General features: G+C 45.9%; 1 protein-coding gene across 1 annotated transcript in view; it reads left to right on the forward strand.

The window, feature by feature from the left end:
• The window catches only part of ONECUT2 (one cut homeobox 2), a gene marked incomplete at its 5' end in the record, with an annotated part of 39,368 nt that extends 18,141 nt beyond the window's left edge, over positions 1-21,227 (forward strand). The window contains one exon of the mRNA XM_012651729.1: positions 17,016-21,227. Within this exon, the coding sequence (XP_012507183.1) occupies positions 17,016-17,302 (287 nt within the window). The remainder of the gene's footprint in view (positions 1-17,015) is intronic.
• Between the last annotated feature and the right edge of the window lie 88 nt (positions 21,228-21,315).

Consider the following 21,315-nt stretch of genomic DNA (forward strand, 5'->3'; position numbering starts at 1 on the left):
GCTTAGAACCCAGAAGTCGATTGTGCACACAAGTTCTGACTGAATCCTTACAGACTTAGGTTGGGATAAGTCCATTTTCCAAGTGTGGTATGTGTTGAGCAAACGCCTTACATTTCATGGACATTTACATATGAAAATTGTAGCTGAGGAACCAGGCGTGCTGGCTTATGCCTGTAATCCCAGCAACTTGAAAAGCTGAGGATCCCTGGAGGCCAGGAGTTTGAGACCCAGCGTGGGCAACATAGAGAGATTGTACCAAAAAAAAAAAATTAGCCAGACACGGTGGCTCATGCCTGCAGTCCCAGCTACTCAGGAGGCTGAGGTGGGAGGATTGCTTGAGCCCAGGAGTTCAAGGTTACGGCGAGCTGTGATTGCACCACTGCACTCTAGCCTGGGTGACAGAGCGAGACCCTGTCTCTAAAAAAAAAAAAATTGCTGCTGAGCCAACAAGGCTCAAATCATCCATCTCCATAACGATCACAGGTTTGAGGGGTCTTATCAGAAAGTTATTTTCATAGACATTCAGGTGGTCATGAAGTTAAAAGTGCTGAGGAGAATGGTTTCCCCTTTAACATCTTTTCTGGTTTCAACAAGCCCGGGCTGGGCTTCTTCATCATGTTCCCCAAATCCATTCACTTGGATCATCACGCTCCCTGAAGGGCCCCCATTTTGGTTCACACCATCATCTTTATTCCCAAATCCAGGAGCCTTCAAAAGAAAAGGGAAAAGAAAGAAAACCCATGGGCACCCAGCTGTTGCTTTTCCGGAACTTACTTGCTAATATAAGATTTCGAAGCCATGGGCCTCTGAATTCTCAACATGCTAGTCTGTTTAAACAGTCTCTAGTATCCTTTCCTGACCCCAAATTACACTCAAGCATTAATTGTCCTAGTGGTTTCATGGCCACATTATTTCATATTCATTAGTGTTTTCGTGAAAAATTATAACACTAATTAGAGCAGCTTCCAGTTAATTCACTTGGTGATTCATTACTCTCTCCCCTCTTGGAGTTCTGCATGTGGTCATCCTGGAGAAAGCATCCAAGGGGTAATTGCAGCTCTATTCCCTGAGTGATCGCCTAATGCCATTAGTTCTGGTCCACAGGCACATCCCGGGCAGCTCTGATGGGGTCTGGTTACAGCTGCACTCTCATCCCTGCCCTTTGGAGGCAGGGAAGGAGGGAAGCCAGCAGTGAGGACTGGCCCTGGGGAGGGGGTCCAGGGCAGCAGAGGAGAGGGACATCATAAAGAAGAGGAAGTCAGGAACGGGGGAGGGAACTGGGGTATGTGAACATCCCTTTTACATCTTCTGGGAGGGGGATAAGGACAGCATGGAGTGAAATCTGACCTGGGAACTTGTGTACAGGAGAGTAAGGAAGGCATATTCTCTTGCCTATCAGCAGATGTTTCAGTTTGGCCAGGCACTGAGCTCTAGACTTCGGGAGCCTGGTTGCCTCGCAGAGCTCTGACATTCAGTTCTTCCAATTAAAAGTTGATTGGGCCTCACACCCATTGGGAAAGTTGCTGTCAAAAACAGGAAATAGGAAGTGTTGGAGAGGATGTGGAGAAATTGGAAACTGGTACACTGTTGTTAGGAATGTAAAATGGTGCAGCTGCTATGAAAATGGTGTGGCAGTTCCTCGAGAATTTAAAAATCAAATTACCGTATGACCCAGAAACACCACGGCTGGGTATATACTCCACAAACACTGAAAGCAGGGTTTCAAAGAGGTGTTTGTACACCTGTGTTCTGTACAGGTGTACACAATAGCCAAAAGGTGGAAGCCAACTGTCCATAGATGGAAGAGTGGGTAAGCAAGATGTCTAGAGGTGTCTAGAGTAGTCGAACTCATAGAATCAGAAAGGACGATGGTAGTTGCCAGAGTCCAGGGAGAGGGGGCAATGGGGAGTTGTTATTTAATGGGTGGGAGTTTCAGTTTTACAAGATGAAAAAGCTCTGGAGGTTGCACAGCAATGTGAATATACTTAACACTATGTAGCTATACCCTTAAAAATGGTTAAGATAGTAAATTTTATGTTATGTGTATTTTACTACAATGTTGAAAAGATATTATCATTTATATTGTAGTGATTCCTTAATTTAAAATATTGGAAAATAGAAAAAATAGAAAGAGTCAGGTGCAGCGGTATATGCCAGTAGTCCCAGCTACTTTGAAGGCTGAAGCAAAAGGATCTGCCCATCAGCGTCCGGCATCACTATGGTGGTCTCCTAGGAGCCGGGGATCACCAGTTTGCCTAAGGAGGGATGAACTGGCTGGATCAGAAATGGAGCAGGTCAAAACTCCCGTGCTGATTAGTAGTGGGATCAAACCTATGAATAACCACTGCACTCCAGCCTGGGCAACACAGCAAGACCCCATCTCTTTAAAACATTTTTTTTCAGTTCTACCACTCAAAGACTCAAAATGAGATTAGTATTTTGCTTTTATTAAAATTAATTTTAATTACTTAAGTAATGCATTAAAGCATTCTATTTCTAAAAATCAAAACATTAATGATTTGCCCACCTTCTTTAATCTCAATCGCCATCATTACTTCCCAGCAGTAACCACTCTTATGGCTACAAAGGCGTCTGCTGATCCAGGTGTTTCCAATGCATTTATTTATCTACTTAAGTACTCATAAAAATTCTATAGATACATAGATAGAAACATAGACATCATAGATTTGTGCATTGTTTTAATGTAAGTGACATCACACAGCATGCATCGTTCTGAAGCTCCCTTCTTTCATTCAGTAGTATGCATATAACTGAGGTTCCCCCTAACCTGAATTTGTTGTATAGTATCCGTTGTATGGGGATTTGTATTTATTTAGCCATTCCTGTATTGATGGGCCATTAGGCTGTTTACCATTTTTTGGCTATTTGCCTTCTTTGCTGAGCAATGTTGAGTGAACATGCTCCCATACACCTCCCTGTGTACCTGTGGAAATGCTTCCTGGGGAAGACACTGAGAAGCAAAGTGCAAGGACATGGAGATTCACGTGCTTTAATTGTGATAGACATGACTACACTGTCTTCCAAGTTGACTGCTGATAGGCAACATGGGAGAGAGCTCCTAAATTCCCCACACTTGCCAAAAGTTAATATATTATCCACTTTGCTTTTTTTTTTGCATAGTTGATGGATTAAAAAACATATAGTTGCTTTATTATATTCTTGACCCCTACTTCATGTCATGCCCTGCTACAATGCTTATCCAGTTATCCCAGCTCCATTATTGGAAAGAACATACTTTCCTCATGTTCTGCATACCCCATCTTGTCATTAAATCAAGTGTCCATATGTGTATGGATCTATTTACATGTTTTCAGTTCTGTTCCACTTGTCTGGAGTGTATATCCTCATCCCAGTGCTACACCACTGCAGCCTTCTTAAAGGTCTTGATAGTTGATACAGTGAGTCCTCCCATCTTATTCCTCTTTATCAGGAATAACTTGACTACTCTTTGATTTTTGCATTCCCAGATAAGTTTCAGAATCAGCTTGTCAATTCTAAAGACTCAAAGGAAAGAAAGAAAGAAAAGAGGGAGAGAAATCTGCTGAGATTTTTATTACAGATTGCACTGTTATCTATTGGTCAATATGGAAAGAATTCAACTCTATTAAATTGAGTCTTCCAATCCATTTATTTAGGTATTCTTTAATTTCTCAAACAAAGTTTTATAGTGTTCTCTGTCAAAGTCTTGCATACCTATTGTTAGATTTATTCTACGTACATACTTGATGTTTTGATTCTATTATAAATGCTTTTTCATTTTCTGTTCAGTGTGTTACATAGAAATGAAATTGATTTTTGTCTACTGATTTGAGTCTAAGAAGCTTGCTAAATTCTCATATTCTAACAGTTTATCTGTGTATTCTCTTGGATTTTTATGTACACACAATCAATATTGATTTTCTATGTTCATCGTGACCACCTTCCTTAGCTTTCTTATTAATTCTAGTAGTTTGTCTTTCAGGTTCTTGGGTTTTCTAGGTAAAAAAATCACATTAACTTATAAGTGTGAGAGTTCTATTTCTGCCTGGAGAAGCAGTGTAAGGTAGCTGTTAGGTACAAGGACTCTGGAGTCAGATGACCTAAATTTAAATCTCAGCTCTGTTGCTTACTGTGTAACCTTAAGTTGTTTACTTAATTCTCTGTATCTCAGTATCATTCATTATAAACCACATCATAGGGTGGTTGTAAAAATTGAGTTTATACACTTAGAATTGTGCCTCTCAAATAATGAGCACTCAGCTTATGTAAGCTTTTGGCATTTCATCAGTTCATTTCATTCCTTTCTAAATTTTCACTTCTTACTTATTTTTTCTTATTTTATTGTATTGGCTACTTTTCCGACATAGTATTGAATAGTTGTGGTGCTTGCATGCGTCATTTGAAAGTTCAACATTTTGAAACATTTCTTTCTAGTTTTTTTCTATAAGCATGTTGTTTTGTTTTGCTTTTCGTATTTGACATATCTGAAATCATCTCTTTTTTTGAATCTGAGTCTTGCTTTGTCACCCCAGCTAGAATGCAGTAGCATCATTATAGCTCACTGCAACCTCACACTCAACCTCATACTTGAGCTGGGCTCAAGTGATCCTCCTGTCTCAGACTCCCAAGAAGCTGGGACTACAGGTGTGCACCATGACGCCCGCTAATTTTTCTGTTTTTAGTAGAGACAGGGTCTCACTTTTGCTCAGACTGGTCTCAAACTCCTGAGCTCAAGCAATCCACCTGCCTCGGTCTCCTGGAGTGCTAGGATTACAACAGGTGTGAGCCACCTAACCTGGACTTGAAATCATCTTTAACTATCCTTCAGCCTCCCGAGTAGCTTGGACTACAGGTGTGCACCACTGGGCCCAGCTAATTTTTTAATTAATTAATTTTAGAGACAGGGTCTCACTATGTTGCCCAGGCTAGCCTCAAACTCCTGGCATCTAGTGATCCTCCCGCCTCAGCCTCCCAAAGTGCTGGAATTACAAGTGTAAGCCACCACTCCTGGCCTTTAAGTTCATTTTCTTAAAAAGTACACAGATGTAGTTTTTGAGTCATTAAATAACTCAGAATGCCTTCCTATAGAAAAGACCACCTGAACTGCATAAAATTCCAGGATTACAACCACGGTGTCAGCTTTGCTTTCAATTTCCTCCAATACTACTACTGTATTTCTCATTTTCTTACAAATTTTTTTATTTTACCAGTCTTTTTTCTTCTGCTTTTTCATTACATACTATTACTTGCAGATTTCTGTCTGTTTTCTTCTTAATCATTTTCTGTTCCTATTTTATCAAAGCCATCTCTTTTTGCATCATACTATGATATCAAGTGATTCTCTAAAATGTTCTTTAAGTTTCTGGAAGATATGAGCACATACATTTTCTCTGATTTTCAGATAATGGTTCCTTTTTCTGTTTTCCACTATTTTTTCATCTCTTTTGCAGTGTGTCTTCATTCTGAAATGAGAAAAGACTCATTCAGGTTTAATGTGGGCAATAGAAAGGGTGTGTGTTCCGCTCACGACCTCCATTCTGGATATTAGCGCACTCATTCTCTAAGACCTGTCCTAAATCGTTAGATGATACACCTAATGGAGTGTCCACCATGTAACCAGCTTTCTTGTCATTTGGCCCTGCGGGGCTGATGTGAATTCATCTCCTGCATGCACACCTGGGTTGCTGACAAGCTCTCCACATGGAGTATGTGTGGCAGTCCCCAGTACACTGCTCCTCTTGTCCTCAAGGGCTCCTCTTGTCCCACCCGCACCCAGAGCACACTGGACACTACATCTTTCAGGGAGTGATGTTCCAGCCCTGGTGTACCTCTTCCACCCCCCGAGTTTTTTTGCCCAATTGTGTTCTGAGACTTACAGTTCTCAGATGGTAGGTGGAGGGGAGTGGACAGCACTCTGGCTCTTTCAAAAGGCAGCCCCTGCCGAGCAGATGGATGGCTGCCAAATTTAAATTTCTGACCCGTTGGAGGACTCGGGTGTCATTTTTTCAATCCAGATAGTATTTTTCAATCTAGCCCCATTGGCCTTACATGTAGGTGAAAATTCCCCAGAAATGCCCAAAACAGATTGACTGAAGTCCTAGTTTTCAGTGTGGTAAGTTTTATCTTTTACTATACACCCTTGAGATGATTTAAGTAGGAAGTTGAGGAGTCTGTCCCAGGATCTCCTAGCCATTTGAAGCCAGATGTTGCTATCCATAATTAAATATTTGTTTTAGCAACACAGGACTTCGTGGATGGCTTGGAGGAATGCCGCTAGGCAGCAGAACTAAAGATCCCTCTTTTCCAGACTCCCACACAGGCAGAATACATGGCATGGAATTGTGATTTCAAAGGCTGCATGCCCCAAAAGATTTATTCTAACAGGCAGGTGGGAAACAAAAGCCCCACTGGGCTAGATGGGAGGGTATCTGTATCCTCAGAGCTCTGTCTCTGGCTCCTCAGAGCATAACTGTAATCAGCGTTGGGCAAATGATGTCAGCTCTACAAGTTCCAATCTCCTTATCTCTAAAATAGGGGATTGGACCAAATGATCTCTAAAGTCCTGCTGTTCTCAAACTCTGTGGTTTCACCAGCTGGCCTGAACCATCTGCTATTACAAACCTATTCTTTGGGACTTCTTTCTTTTGCTCTCAGAGCCTCTGCTGAAGGGACATGGGGGCAGGAGGTACATCTCACCCCCACCCCCACCGGGTACAAGCTCCAGCCTGTTTCCTACGGGCAGCACCTGTGGGAGGGGCCAGCTGGAAGGGTGCCAGGGCAGTTGCTGAGGCCTGTACCTTCCTGGGAGATCTGGCCCCTGGGGCCACGCCGTCAGGCCCCGCCTCCACATAAGCAAGTTGTTAGACATCCAAGAGCCCTCATTTCCTGAGTCCCCTTCAGTGACTTTGCATTGAAAGTAAAATTAGGTACAGGATGTAAAACGTGTTCTCTAGTGAATGTCTTTGAGGCTTGGGAGCTCGGGATGGTCGCTGCCGTGTGCCTTCCATTTGACCGGAAGTGGACGTTGGAGAGTTGCTGTGATGTTTGTCAAGACCCACTTGCTCATAAACCTCCCAACACCCAAGTGAAAGCAGAGGTGGTGGTGTGAGAAAGTGCAGAGATTTATCAGTTATCCTGCACATTTTCCAAATGAGAGGAAGAAGTGACTCCAGGAAATACCCGTATGGTCAGAATTTTGCGCCATGTCAGAGGTGAAGCCTGAGGCATGGCTCAGACAGACATCCAAGGGCAACGCTGAGCCTCCTGGGACTTTGGGCATCTCTGAACTTGAGGACGTGAACCCCGTGCCCCTGGATCTTGTGATGAGGGGAGTGTGTGTGTGTGCCACCTCTCTGCTCTCCTTTCTCCCTCCTTTGTCCTTTCTTTCTCTCCTTTTCCTCTTGCCAAATGGGTTAGAGGTTTTTCTTGCCAGGGCTTTGCCTACACCCACACTTAGAAGGAAATGAGGGGAGGAGAGGGAAACCCAACAACCAAGAATGTTCCAAGTCCATTTGCACTGCACGTCCTCCCTGGCTCTGCTCTCAGCCTCCCAAATGGATGTTGGTCCACTGCCTGAGCGACTGGCATCTGGTCGTGAAGACTGCGTGTCTGGGGAAAGCCAGCTCTCAGCCTTGAGACAAAGCCATTAAGTTTCTCATCTGACTCAGGCCAGGGATGTTCGGAGAAACAAGGGCGAAGTTAGAGTTTAGCTCTCGGAGGCCAAGTTCACCATATTGACTCCACCATAATCTGGACCAGTGTGGCCTTTGGTGATAAGGCACGAGTCACAGAGAAGCAGAGAAAACGGCAAGGCATCTAACTGTGAGCTATTTAGAGTTTCCAAAATTTAGGGAGCACAAAATAATCAAATGATGATTTTTTAAAAGAGCCCTTCCCCCTCCACCACGCCTTGCCCCTCCCAGGTGGGCGATCAGTGCCTCTGGCACCAGCTGGTCCTGAGTGGCCCGTGGAACTGCTTAGAGCCCGAGCCCCAAGTCTTGTGTGTTGGGCCTCTCCGTCCGCCCCAGGTCCCCGTGGCCAGGTGCTGGCACCCAACCCTTTGCTGGCCCCAAGAAGCATGCGTTACTGAGACTACAAGCATTGATGGCTTACTGAATATTAAATATGGATTATCAGAGCATGTAATTCTTCTATTTTCTTGCTTCCTCATTTGAGTGCAAGGGATCCTAGTATTTTTAATATGTCAAAGGCTCTTGAACGTGCGAATGAGTTCCAGAGGAAGGGTGCTGTCCTGCACACCATCACCTCTCCCGTAGGCTTGCTGTTCTATCAGCACCAAAGGGCTACCCATCCAGAACAGGCAAGTAAAGGGAGTTTATTTCCCTTGTTACCTCAGAAACCTGTAAGTTTCTCCAGGAAACCAGGGGTACAAATGTGAACTCACTGTTGTAATTGATTTTTCCACCATAACCCCAGTTGATTGCCTTGGTTGATCTTTCCAACACAACTGCAGCCCCTCTGTTCTCCCTGGAGTGTGCCCTCCTTACTGGAGAGGGTCACTCTCCCCTCTTCGCACAAGCCCTTGTAGGAGGGGCAGCTTCCGAGCTCTCCAGCCGACAGATGAGAAGGATTCTTCCGTAGGCACACTTTTCAAACCTGGGTACTTGGAGGTTAAGTGTCCGCTGACAAATGCAGGCCCTGGGTGGTTTCCTTCCCCACCCCCACCCTGTGCCCTGGCAAGACCATATTGAACTATTCAGGGAAAGTATTTACTGAATGCAAGGAGACTAGAGCACTTCTGCATTATTTATTATGGGCTAACAATACCCATCATATGCAGAATGTATTTGGACATAAATTAGTGATGTTAGGAAACACCGGTGGTCCAAAACCTATTAGGATCTCTGACACATATGTAAAAACACGTCGCAGTCTTATCTCTTATACGAGGCTGGGCATTGTCTCTGAGATATCTTCACAAGGAAGACAAAAATCTTTAACCTTTTATTTGCCATTAACCCTCTGGGCAGTTCATCTACTATTGAGTCAGACGTGGAATCATGAATTCTTAACCTCACCTTCTTACACACCTTCTTTCTTCTTTCTCTATGAAGGAAGAAAGCAATGTTCATCACGTTCACTGAACGCATACTTGATGTCCTGGAGTGGTGGGTATTAGGATCCCACTTTATATAAATAGGGAAACTGAGGCTCAAGGTCATGCATCTGATAAGTGGACAGCATGGAATTGGAGACGAGGTCTCAACTTCAAGCTGAGGTTTCTTACTCTGCATTTGGCTCAGTCCCTGGGCGGGAAGGCAGAGTTGTTCTTGGCTTCTGTATCAGTTACCTATTGCACGATAATGCTGCAGAACACAGAACCACAAAATGGGTGGCATAAAACAATAAACATTGATTTCTGCTCAGGAGTCTGCGGGTTGGCTGGGGGGTTCTGCCGATCGAAGCCGTGCTTGGCTGATCTCAGCTGGGCTCACTCGTGCACCTGCCGTCAGCTGCTGGCTCACGGGGCCAGCCAATCCAGGATGGCCTGGGCCGGGACAGCCCCTCTCCTCCCGCAGGCTGGCCTGGGCTCTGCAGCTGGGCACAGTTCCAAGAGCACGAACTAAGCATATGGCTTCTTGAGGCCTGGTCTCAGACCTGCCGCACGGTCACTTCTGCCACGTTCTGTTGGCCAAAATAAGTCATTAGGCCAGCCCAGATTCACGAGGAAGATGAATAAAGTGCCCCTCTTGCTGGAGGAGCTGCAGTCACATTGCAGGGGGTGCAGGTCTTTGCAGGGGAAGAACTGGGGCTGCCTTTGCATCCGTCTCCCTCTACTCCCTCTGCGGGGGCTGCTATGCCCTGTTGGTGGCACCTGCCTCTTGTAAGCCTCAGTTCTCTCAGCTCCTTCCTCTTAACACCTGTTCTAGGAGCTTCCTTTCCACTCACACTAAGGGCAGAGTGGCTTCGGGAGGTTACGATGGGGAGAGGTTAAAATGGCCCTTTTCCCAAGGGCAAGGGGGCAGTGTTTCAGTCTGGCAGGGGTTATGCCTTCCACCAGCCTGACCTGGCTAAAGCAGAGTGACAGTGACAGCCTGCAGTGAAGCACCTGCATCCAGATGTCCCCCTTCAGGAGCAGCTTCCCTTGCCCGGCTCCTTCATCTGACATTGTTTTGCTTGTGGAGCCAGGGGCCCCTCCCGGCCTCCCCACAGCTCTCTGCAGCGACCTCTCTTTGGCCCACTGGCTTGTGGTTTGGGGGAGGAGAGTGGGAAGGAAGAGTCATTTCCGCAGCCTCCCGGTGTTAACCCGTCTGCGCAGGAAAGGATGTTGGCCGCCGGGGGAGGTGCCCTGGAGGGAGCGCTGGACTCCAGGAGGACGGGGCTGGGCCAGAAAGCTCATGAAGAAGAAATAAGCGAGAGTGGAGAGGAAACAAGAGAGACAGGAGTTTGAAAATCAAATGTGAAAGATCGGAGATGAGAGGTGCCCATGTTTCCAGACACTGGGGACCCAAGCAGATCACACTTCGCCCTGCTGCTGACTCGCACTTGAGGCTTGCTCAGGCCGTGTCCCCGAGCACATAATTCATGAGCACTCACTAGGACCTCTACCAGGAGGTCCCAGAGGTTAATGACACTCCTGGGGCTTCTAGTCTGGGAGGGAAGAGAAGCTATGCCCTGATTCCATTCTCCACGAGGTGGCAGGGGTAAGCGTCCCGAGAGAGGTGCCTGCCCAGGGTGGGCCTTCAGGGACAGAAGGGCCCGTGTATAGTAGCAGCTTGCGCACAGCAGCCCGCAGGCGCCGCGGTTCTTCTGACCACCGAAGGACAGATGAGAGCGGTGTCACCGAGAAAAACAGCATTTGCCTTGGGCATGAGAAAATAAGTAAAATTGTACTACGTAGAAGGGGAAAACCACGGGAGGCAAATCCGGCACAAAGGTGAAAAGGACCTGTGCCATCACTTCCCGTCCTGTCACCACTAGGGAAACTGAGGCACAGGGAGGCCAAGTGACCCTACCCAGGTCACACAGCTAGTGAATGGCAAAGCCAGGCTCTGGGCTTAGGTCTGATGGGGAACTGCCTTGCACTTACCCATTTTAGTCTTCTCCCTGAGCCAGTTGTGTCAAAAAAAATAAAACTATAGACAAGGATTCTAGTCTTCAAGTTTTAGGATTGTAATCCTTTTGTATTAGCCACTTTCCCTTCCTGTCTAATGAGACTGCCGTGCAGGGGTCCTCATTATTCCAGTGCTAATAATTCTGTAGCGAATCATCAGGCTGAATTCTCCAGAAACAAATGGGAAGGTTCCAGCCCAATACAGAAAAGGTTGTTCAACGGGGATCTGAGTTCTTGGCGCAAAATCCAAGCAGTGTGGGGAGTTTCAGCCCCAGAGCCGGGAGGATGAGAGGATTCCGACTCGGTGTTGGGTTGCTCTACTTCACAGGCCCCAGGGATGAGGGAGGCTGGGAAGGGGTTTTCCAAATCCAAATCCAGGCTCCAGTGCTAGTCGTGTCACCCTAAGCAAGCCTGTGTCACCGCACCTTCACCACCTGTCAGGTGGGAGTCCCCACCTCCGCCCCGCCTTCCTCTCAGCTCAGACTCACCTGTTGGCGGGTTCCCCACGTGTCCGTCCCCACGTGAGACTGACAGCCCAGGACCAGGCTCGAGGAGGACCGAGTTGTGGGAGGGAAAAAATGTTCAGGTGCCTTGAAGAGCTAACGCCAGTGCACGCGTGGGGCCAGGTGTCAAGGCCAAGTGCGGTTCTAGGATGACTCCCCAACCTGTATCTGCCTCCCAGAACCAACCCCCTTGCCCTCCCTACCCCCCGCCCCCCCCCCACACGACTGAGGTCACATCACCCTGTGTCCAGGGAGGCACAAAAGGGGAAACAGGGTAGGCGGCAGGCAGACAGGGCCCTGCACCCACCCGTCACTCTAACCCTGTTTCTCTCTCACCACCAGCACAGAGGCCCTGACTTCCAACACCCCTTTATCACTGAGTGTGCAAATATCCAAAGACCTCTGTCACTGGAAGGAAAATTCATGGTGGGTCAAAAGCAGCCTTTCCTGCCAGGGAAACTAACTGGTTACTGGTCTCTGCAGTGAGCACCAGGGCCCCTCCCCATGCATCACCCTTCCTGCCCTCCTCAAAGTTTTTCTCCAGTCCCTCACACCATCCAGACTCTGTCCCACCTTCCTGGAACCCCCTCTGTATAGGAATCACTCCCGCTGGGTAAGCTTTGTCACTCGCCTCTCTGACCACACTCCTTTGTGCTGCCCGGGGCTGGGAGGTGGGCAGAGCTCCGGGCCGGTCAGCCCCACTCTCACACAGATCAGCCCTGGCCCCACACGGACTTGGGGCTGGGGGCATGAAGGGCTCAACTGTGGAGAGACATTCTCTCTCCCTCCCCCAGTTAGCAAAGATCAGCTCCTTGGAAGTATCACATTGGGGATGCACTTTCTTTGTCCTGCTTCTGATCCCCTGAGGGAGAAAGCTACAGTGGCCACCAGGGAAAAGACATGTTGGTATCTCAAGATCTCAGAGCTCTTGTGTCCAAGACCAGAGCTTTCCCTCTTATTATTTCACCTGGAAACGCAGTGGTTTGAAAACTTAGTCTACCAAGGAACTTGCATTTTTAGACAGTAGCTGCCTGTTGCCTTTGTTGTTAATCACAGATTATATGCAGATCTGCTGGTCCCAGGTGCTAGCTGCAGGACACAGCCAGCATGACCCATCTGAGTCAATGTTACTCCTTTCAAAAGCTGGGGGGAAAGGCACCGGCTGGGTAGGCAGCCTCATTGTAGGTAAACACATGATTTCTACAAGTCTTTGAAATAGGAATGACCTCTTGGCCCTCCACGTGGTCCCACATAGGAACTCCTTGCCCTGAGAGGAGGGCAGGTCAGGAATGGCTGAGGGCTTTCGGGACCCCATCAGGCAATGGACATCACCCCTGGCATGCCCCCCCACTCCCACTTTTCTCCCAGAAGAGGTAGGAGAAGAAACAGGTCCAGTTATCTAGAGGAGGCTGACCTTGAACCTTCCATGGCAGAATTTAATTTGAGGAGCTGGTCAGTGGAACCCACTGACAAGCATAAGATTGTGGCGAGACTCGATCCATCAACACCTGTTTTGAGTTTCTAACACTTTCTTGGGTTGTAGGGAGCTACTTGGCACTTTCCTAGCTGTTCAGAAATGGGTGCATATTGACTATAGAGTGTAGTAATTTAACCACACCAAAACCATTTACACTCTGCTTGTGCCTACGGGGATGGCTGGCTTTGCAGCATGGTTCTGAGAATTCTGAGGTTTACAACCTCACCTTGGCTTCCAGATTTCATTGCATCGGTCTGCTTTTTCTTAGACTTTCAAAGTGGGTGTTCTCCCTCTTGTTTTTATTTTCCGCCAGCTCCTGACCAACTGTGTTTATAAGAATTATCGGCTGGTGAGCGCAAGCTGTAAAAACTCTGGGCAACTCATGGACCTACCGCCTCACTATTTTGGGCTTTGGGACTTGCCGTATACTTGCAGGCTGCAGGCTATAGCTTTGCATTTGCTGCTTTGGAGTCAGGTGGCTTGAGAAGACATAGGCAGGATGTATTGATCTGTTATTTCTTTGCAGTTTGCTGAACATTAAGTCTTTAACATTTTTCTCTTAAATATATGTATATAAAATTTTAAATAATTATCTCTCTCTCTCCCAATCTGGCAAGGCAATGTAGACCTATCCCAACACTGCCTAATCACCCTATTAGAAGCACAGATACAGCATTATCTGAAGAATAATCAATATCGGGATGAAAATTAAGAGCTGTGTGGTTAATCCAAAGGAGCGTGAATTGACAGGACCGCAGCCAATGTTTGCAGAAGATATTTGCTCGGATTTTGTTGCCAGGAGATTATCACGCATCACTATTTGTTCAGAATCCTCTGGATGAAGGCTCGGCACCAGGTGTCCCAGGAGGCTGGGGCAGGGACGGTAGCCTGGGGACATGAAGTGGCAGTGGGGACAAGCATACTGGTTCCCACATCTCAGAAGGGTCTGCAGGGGTTTGTATTAAATAGAAGCGCAGATTCCAGAATGTGGCACCACATGGTGAAAATCAGAACCTCTGGGGTGGAGCCCCAGACGCTGCCCTGCAAAGAAGTCCGTCTGATGTGCAGTCGGGTGCGGGGCCACTCTGTACAGGAGGAGGGTGGATTCTCACCCTGGGTCTGCAGCAGGCCTGGAATGTGGCCTCGGTTCATCACTTCCACTCCTAGGTCTCCATGTACGTCCTTTTAAAATGAAAATAATTCTGCCTGATTTGCCTAGCTCAGAGTTACTGGGGCAATGCAATGAGAGCGAAGGTGGGGAGTGAAGATTTACGTATGTTATCTCACTTAAGCCTCTCCAGAGGTGGACATTTTTATTTCCTTGTTAGGATGAGGAAGACAGATGCTGAGAGGTTAAATAACCAGCAGCATCTCAGTCCTGGAGGTTGAGGAGACCAGGTTTGGATCCAGAGCTCTCCACTGCATAACGTGGTCCTCTGAGATTTTGGAAATCGGGCAGACCCTGGCTACTCGAACTGAGGCATATGGGCCGGCAGTGGGGGCCCCACCTGGGAGCTCATGAGAAACGCAGAATCTAAGGCCCCACCCCAGGCTAACTGCATCAGAATCTGCATTTTGATGAGCCTTGCAGACGATTCCCATGCACTTTACAGGTTAGCAGCGCTGCTGCAGCAGACTTGAGAGTGAGCAAGAGTAAGTCTCAAACTGAAGTACGGTAACCATACAGGAATCATCAGAATCCAGCAAAAATGTGCAGTTCTTGTAGGAATGAGCAAAGAAGAAGTTGTCACTAGGAAACTCTTGAGAAAGAGGCAGCAGTGGGCTGTCTCAGCCCTTGTCTGAGCTCCCATTGCAGGGAAAGCTTTCCTCATCCCCAAAAGTCCAAACCCCCCAAGACAATGGGTTTTAAGATGGAAACAAATTGTTTGTGGGGGAGGGTGTGTGTTTCATTTTCAAAGATAATATGCTTACTTTTATTTTTAAAAACGAGAGAGGGAAAAGTCAGAAAGAAAGAGTTTAGCAAATCGGACATGGCCCAAGTTTTTCCGTTTAGGGGCTCTTCTCTTCCTGCCCTTTGAGAACGTTGGCACATTTCATTCATTTTAGGAGAGATTCCTTTATATTCCTCTAGGGCACATAGCATCCAGCATGGAGGATGGCCAGTTAAGTGGGAGGAACTTCAGCTTCCAGAATATCTTTTCTATGAATGTTTGTCCTCAGATTAAATCCCCTCTTAGTCCATTCAGGCTACTATAACAAACAAAATGCCATAAATTAGTGCTTACAAACAACAGAAATGTATTTCTCACAGTTGTGGAAGCTGGGAAGTCCAAGATCAAGGCAGTGGAAGATTCAGTGTCTGGCAAGGGCCTGCTTCCTGGTTCATAGATGACACCTTCTTGCTGTTTGCTCACGTGGTGGAAGGGGGAAGGGGGTCTGTCAGGTTTCTTTTATGAGGGCACTAATCCCATTCATGAGGGCTCCATCCTCATGACCTAATCACATCCCAAAGTCCCCGCCTCTTAATACCATCACCTTGGGGATTAAGATTTCAACATGTGAATTTTAGGGGGACTCAACCATTCAGAACATATCAAATCCTAAAACCTAAGCTTGGAAGGATATTCCTAGTACACGTAGCAGACCCTCCACACATGATGCCAACTCCGGAATGTAATGACTAGGAAATGCTCTGACCAAAGACCAGGAAACGAGATTTACACACCAGGGGGTTGAGAAGTATAGAAAAGCAGCCAAGCAACACCCTGCGTGCTGGCCCTGGGGGAATGTCGGTCCGGTGCGAAGAGATTCTCAACCTGGAGGCCAGAAAATATCCAGTGGAATCTGCTTGTCAGGGAGAGGGCCCAATGTGGCTCTCTGTGCCCTCCCAGCCTTTCCCTGACATGCTCTGTTGAGGCTGTACCACACTGCTGGGGGAGCTGGAATGTCTTTCAAGTGATCTTAACACGTGTTTTCATGTTTTAGTGTTATGATTTGCATGTACTGTATTATTTAATGCTTACAAATCATTTTTCTGAGACTCCAAATCTGTCTGTAAAGTGTACAGATTCCCTGAAAGAGTCAAGATGCAATTTGTCCTCATTGTCTCAAACAGTCATTGTGTCCGTGGTTCCAAAAAGTCAGGAATACTACACAGACCTGGTCCCTGCCTTCAGAGAACTCGTAGGCAAGGAGAGGTAGTGACACATAAATAAACATCAATCCGTGTGTGGATATTCATTTCTACTAAATCAGAGTCTCTGCGTACACTAACCGACATACCTAGGAGCCTACAGTCCTGTCACTGTAACTTTGGGCTTCCCCCACCCCTGTCTTCTTGTACTGGCTTCAAACTTGAAATTAGCCAATTAGAATTGGCTAAACAAAATTTTTCACAGTCTTTCCCTCCCTGGCTTTCTTGTTTTTATTTTTCAAAATTCTGAATGAAGGGGATTTGGGTTGGGATGAGACCATCATTCTGTCCCTTCAATTTTCGTTCTGTTACCAATTTTTAGAGTCCCATGGGTAGAAGCCTTGATTTTGAGAAACTATTCGCTTTTAAGTTTTGACTCCACAAGGTAATTTCAACTCAGCTGTAAATAATTCTAGAGGGTGACTATGAAAGAGGAACTGCCTCTCCCGGCTTCCCCTTGGGGACCTGGAGTCTCTCCTCCCTTTGCAGAGCATGACAAAGAATTTTAAGAGTATGCTGGGGGTGGGGTTTAGGGGTTAAAAGAGAAAACCAACTGTGGTTGGCTCAAAACCAGACTGTGTAAGACAGCCCTGCTGCCGCTGTCTCCTTTCTCCCACCCGCCACTAACTAACCGATGCCTTCCATCACCCAGAGATGAACTGGGGAGGCTGATTATTGACAGCTGAGCAATTTGCACAATAAAGTTTAACGGTTTACATCCCCTCGTACAACTCTGTCAATGTTTTCTAAGCATCACCTTCTCGGGTGATCCCACTGACTCCTCTCCCTCTTCTCTTTCCTTTCAAGCGTGCAAACGCAAAGAGCAAGAACCAAACAAAGACAGGAACAATTCCCAGAAGAAATCCCGCCTGGTGTTCACTGACCTCCAACGCCGAACGCTCTTCGCCATCTTCAAGGAGAACAAACGCCCGTCGAAGGAGATGCAGATCACCATTTCCCAGCAGCTGGGCCTGGAGCTCACTACTGTCAGCAACTTCTTCATGAATGCCCGGCGCCGCAGCCTGGAGAAGTGGCAAGATGACCTGAGCACGGGGGGCTCCTCGTCCACCTCCAGCACTTGTACCAAAGCATGATGGAAGGACTCTCACTTGGGCACAAGTCACCTCCAAATGAGGACAACAGATACCAAAAGAAAACAAAAAGGAAAAAGACACCAAATTCTTAGCTGGGGCCCTTCACTGGTGATTTGAAAGCACAATTCTCTTGAAAAGAAACTTCTATTCTAGCTGTAATCATAGGCCAGGTGTTCTTTTGTTTTGTTTTGTTTTTAATGGCTATGTAGTCCAAGTGCAAGCTGAAAATTAATTTTTTTGAACCAGACATTGTCCTCTGAGCATGCTAAGCATCCCAGAAACCCAAATGGGGCCTTCCTGGAGAGAGTCAATTCCAGTATGGTGTCAACCAAGCTCAGGATTGCTTAAAATGTCATCAGTCCCACTTTGGGTCCTGTCAACCTCTTGCAGTCAGCATTCCCATGAGTAACAATGGGGATTGGGCCTATGTAAGGACTCCTGAGTTTAGGCTTCCAAGATGCTACAATAAGAAAAGACTGTGGCAACAAGAATGACCTCATTTGCTTTCCAAGTGCTTAGCCTCATTATACCACAGTACACCAAAATCCACAGCCATAACATAAAAAAACATCAGAATGGTAATTACTGAGCACAAGTTTTAAATGTGGAAGTTAAAAAAAAAAAAATCCAAGGACTTGTTTTTCCAACTCAGGCATCTTTTCATTGAATGGTTTGGAAAGCTTTAAGTTGACCCAGTTTGCAATTTTCTTTTTTTTTACCTCCTGGAAATCTCACATGGTCTTGGATCTGTCAAAAACAAATCAGTTCACTTGAGCTCAAAGTATCAAGCACAACGAAGATAAACAGAAGTAAAGAAGGTTCTGGATTCACCACATCAGGATTTTCAAGACACCTATTGTGAAGTCATTAGGGAATCATTGGGAATATGGCTTCAAGCACATTTTGCAGTTTGCTACAAATCCTGTTTGTACATAATGCAGATGCACACTCAGGAGGCCAATTTAACTGTTACGGTACATGGAGCAAATGCAGCATTTTAAAAGATCTAGATTTTTTTAGATCATTAATGTATCCTTCTTGGTTTATCAGTCATCTGGTTCCTCCTATCGTGCATTGTGACCACCACGTAATTCATTCTCACTCTTTCTGATTTGAGTTGTTCCCTCATCCATCCTATTAGTAGGGATGCTTTCAGTGTTTTCTAACAAGAAAAAAAAATCAGTCAATCAATCAAACCTCCATATATGTTACTCATGACTCATCCAGTCCTAAATCTCTTCCATTGTTGAATCATCCTTACAAAACAGCTTAACACATCTGGAGAAAACACAGCACACCAAAGAAGCAGAATACTGCAAACCAAAGACATTTATTACTTGCCATTTTCTAGCCTAAAAATACTGTGATTACTTTTAGAAATCAGAAAAACCTCTGCAACTCCGAATGGTATTCAGCTCTTGCTTTTGGCACACCATCGAGCTGAGTGGACCACCGCGCCAAGGACGTTAGCCAAGCCACCCAGGGAGTGGCCTCGCCACGCCAGTTCTGGTTCCTGGCTCTCACCTTCCCATAGTAAGTGGAAGAGCCCACAGAACTCTGGGAGATTGCAAAGGTCACGACGTGCATATTTACCAGTGAATGGCCCCAGGTGGGCACCATGGGGGTGTTCAAAGCAAGCCAAACGCTGCAATGATTCTTTACAGACACTTGAGACTGACTTTTTTATGAATTACTTAATCGAAACCAAAGAAACTTTTTCTGCACCTACTTCTGCAACAAACAAAACTGTCCCATTGAAAAGAATAAATAAATCCGTGAATCAATGGAAATCACCACCAACAAGAAGGAAGCACGCCAGAAAAACAGAACCAAAAACAGCGAGACACACTGTGTTCAAACAGACCTCTTGGGACATTTTTTGGAAGCAGATTTTTAAAGAAAGGGTTGAGACAAGGATAGAAATAAGGAAGAGCCTCAGTGGCTGCTGCTTCATTTGACAACTCACGTGGTAATCTTAAAGTTGAAGATTGTCTTTAATTTGTGCCTATGCAGTTTTTTCAAAAGAACATGGAACAGAGCAACAGAAACCTCAACAGCTACAATACCAAAGATGAGGATTTCTCATACCTTTTGTTTCAGTTCATTATCTCCTCTTGCCTGGCTAAAATACTAATAGCGCCATTGATCTGTATAAAGGTAATTAATTATGTTTCTCTGAGCAACAAAAGGAAAGGGTCATTTATTTGATTTTATGGTTTCCTTTTAGTTTTCTTTTATGGCTTTTTACCCCAACATGGAATCTCTCAAAAGCTTCCATGGACTCCAAGTTTAAGATGTTGGGATATTGAACAGTTTTCTTCTCTCTGCTCAGCAGGGGGTGGGGAATGATATTGTCACTTGAATGTCCTTTGCTTAACCCTTAGACTTGGTTACTTCTGTGTTCAGAGTCTGATCATCAGGGGAGGGAAGGGAGCGAGGGTCAGGAGTAAGGGTCTTGGCGATTCAATCTCTCCCAAGCCACAGAACCAAAGAGTTTATAGAGGTATTTGCAGCCTCGTCTTCACGTGATCGCTACATCCTAACAGGGCTTCATTTGGGGGTGGGGGGAAACATGTAAAAATAATTGCCAGTTTCTACTTTTCTATTAGCTTTTTAAAAATCAGCTGTAAAGTTGCATTTCTAATGAAAGATATATATAATATATGAATACATATATAGATCAACTCGACATTGGTGATAACCCAAAAGTATTGCTGTCCAAATTCATGTCTTGTTTTTGTCAAGTGCTTCATTCGTTAGGGATTCGGTTCAGAAGTGTTCTCCTTTCCCGTGCCATTCCAGAGTTAATTTGCCTTTGTGGATGATTTGGAGTATTCAGATCTCTATGAAAGTTTCTGGGAAAGGTTTAAAGTCAAGTTCAAGCATTCCAACATTTAACCTGTTGATAAGTGGATCCATGGCATCAGTGAGTTTCATTTGTATTTGGAGTCATCTCTATTCTATGCCTCAGCCTTGATCAAGTGGCCAGTGAGGCACATCCACAAGACCCGGCCCGGAACTGGGCCCGGACAGTGGGGTGTTCATCTTCTTAACTGCTGGGGAAGCTCAGTGGTCCGTTTCCACCAGTTATGGGATATGAGGCCAGACTGGAAATCTGTTCTCCAGGAGTTGCCCTGTCCCATCTGGGTGTCCCAGATCCCCCTCAGTGAGTAGATCCACCAAAGGGACTTCTCATAGGGGAAGTCCAGCTCCCGTTGCAATGGGTTGATCAGGCTTCCTCAGGGTGGTAATTACCAATTCGTATTGACAAGCCTGTGTGCAACCACAGCTGGCACTGGGGTGGGGCAGTAGTGTTGTTGGGGGGAAGGGATCTCAGTCCTGGAGGGAAAATATAAAGCAGGTTTTGGGGAGAATCCCAGAGTCCTGCTCCTAGAGAGCCCCATTGTCATTCTTTGTGCCACCTCCTCATTCCCACCATGTGGGTCTCCCTTGGCAGGGGCAACAGCTGTGGAGCTGTGACAGAATGAGGCTCTCCATGATTTTTGTAATTCATCCTGCCTGGGGAATTGTTCCTTGACTTTTCCCTTGTGTCTCTTGGTCCCTTGTTTATACTCCATGTATCCTTTGTCAAAGGACCTAGAAAAGAGCATATTTCAGCAGAGGAATGTTCCCGTATGGATTGATTTCAACTTGGGTATTTCTAAATGAGTCATTGTGACTTGAGGCCAATGGAGACAGTTGTTCTTCTCAAGTTTGGATTGAGGAACGGAGCCTGCTTGATTTGGTCAGTGATTCTTTGACACACTAATCTCAGTATTTGGGTGTCTCTGGCATCCTCTGAAGATGTCTAAGACCAAAAAAGGCTGCCATCGTGGCCTGCCATTTCAACACTGGTCAAACCAGTCCTCTGGTGATCAGAGGAAGATGTAAAAGAAGGCAAGAATTTTCCTCCAAGGACTTTTGATAAATGTCTCACACCCAGATAATATTAGAAAGAAGTGCTTGCTTTAAAAAAAAAAAAGTATTTATATGCATATATAAACATATATGTG

The sequence above is a fragment of the Propithecus coquereli genome, unplaced genomic scaffold (assembly GCF_000956105.1).
Source record: "Propithecus coquereli isolate 6110/MARCELLA unplaced genomic scaffold, Pcoq_1.0 Scaffold37, whole genome shotgun sequence".
In the NCBI taxonomy this organism is placed as follows: domain Eukaryota; kingdom Metazoa; phylum Chordata; class Mammalia; order Primates; family Indriidae; genus Propithecus; species Propithecus coquereli.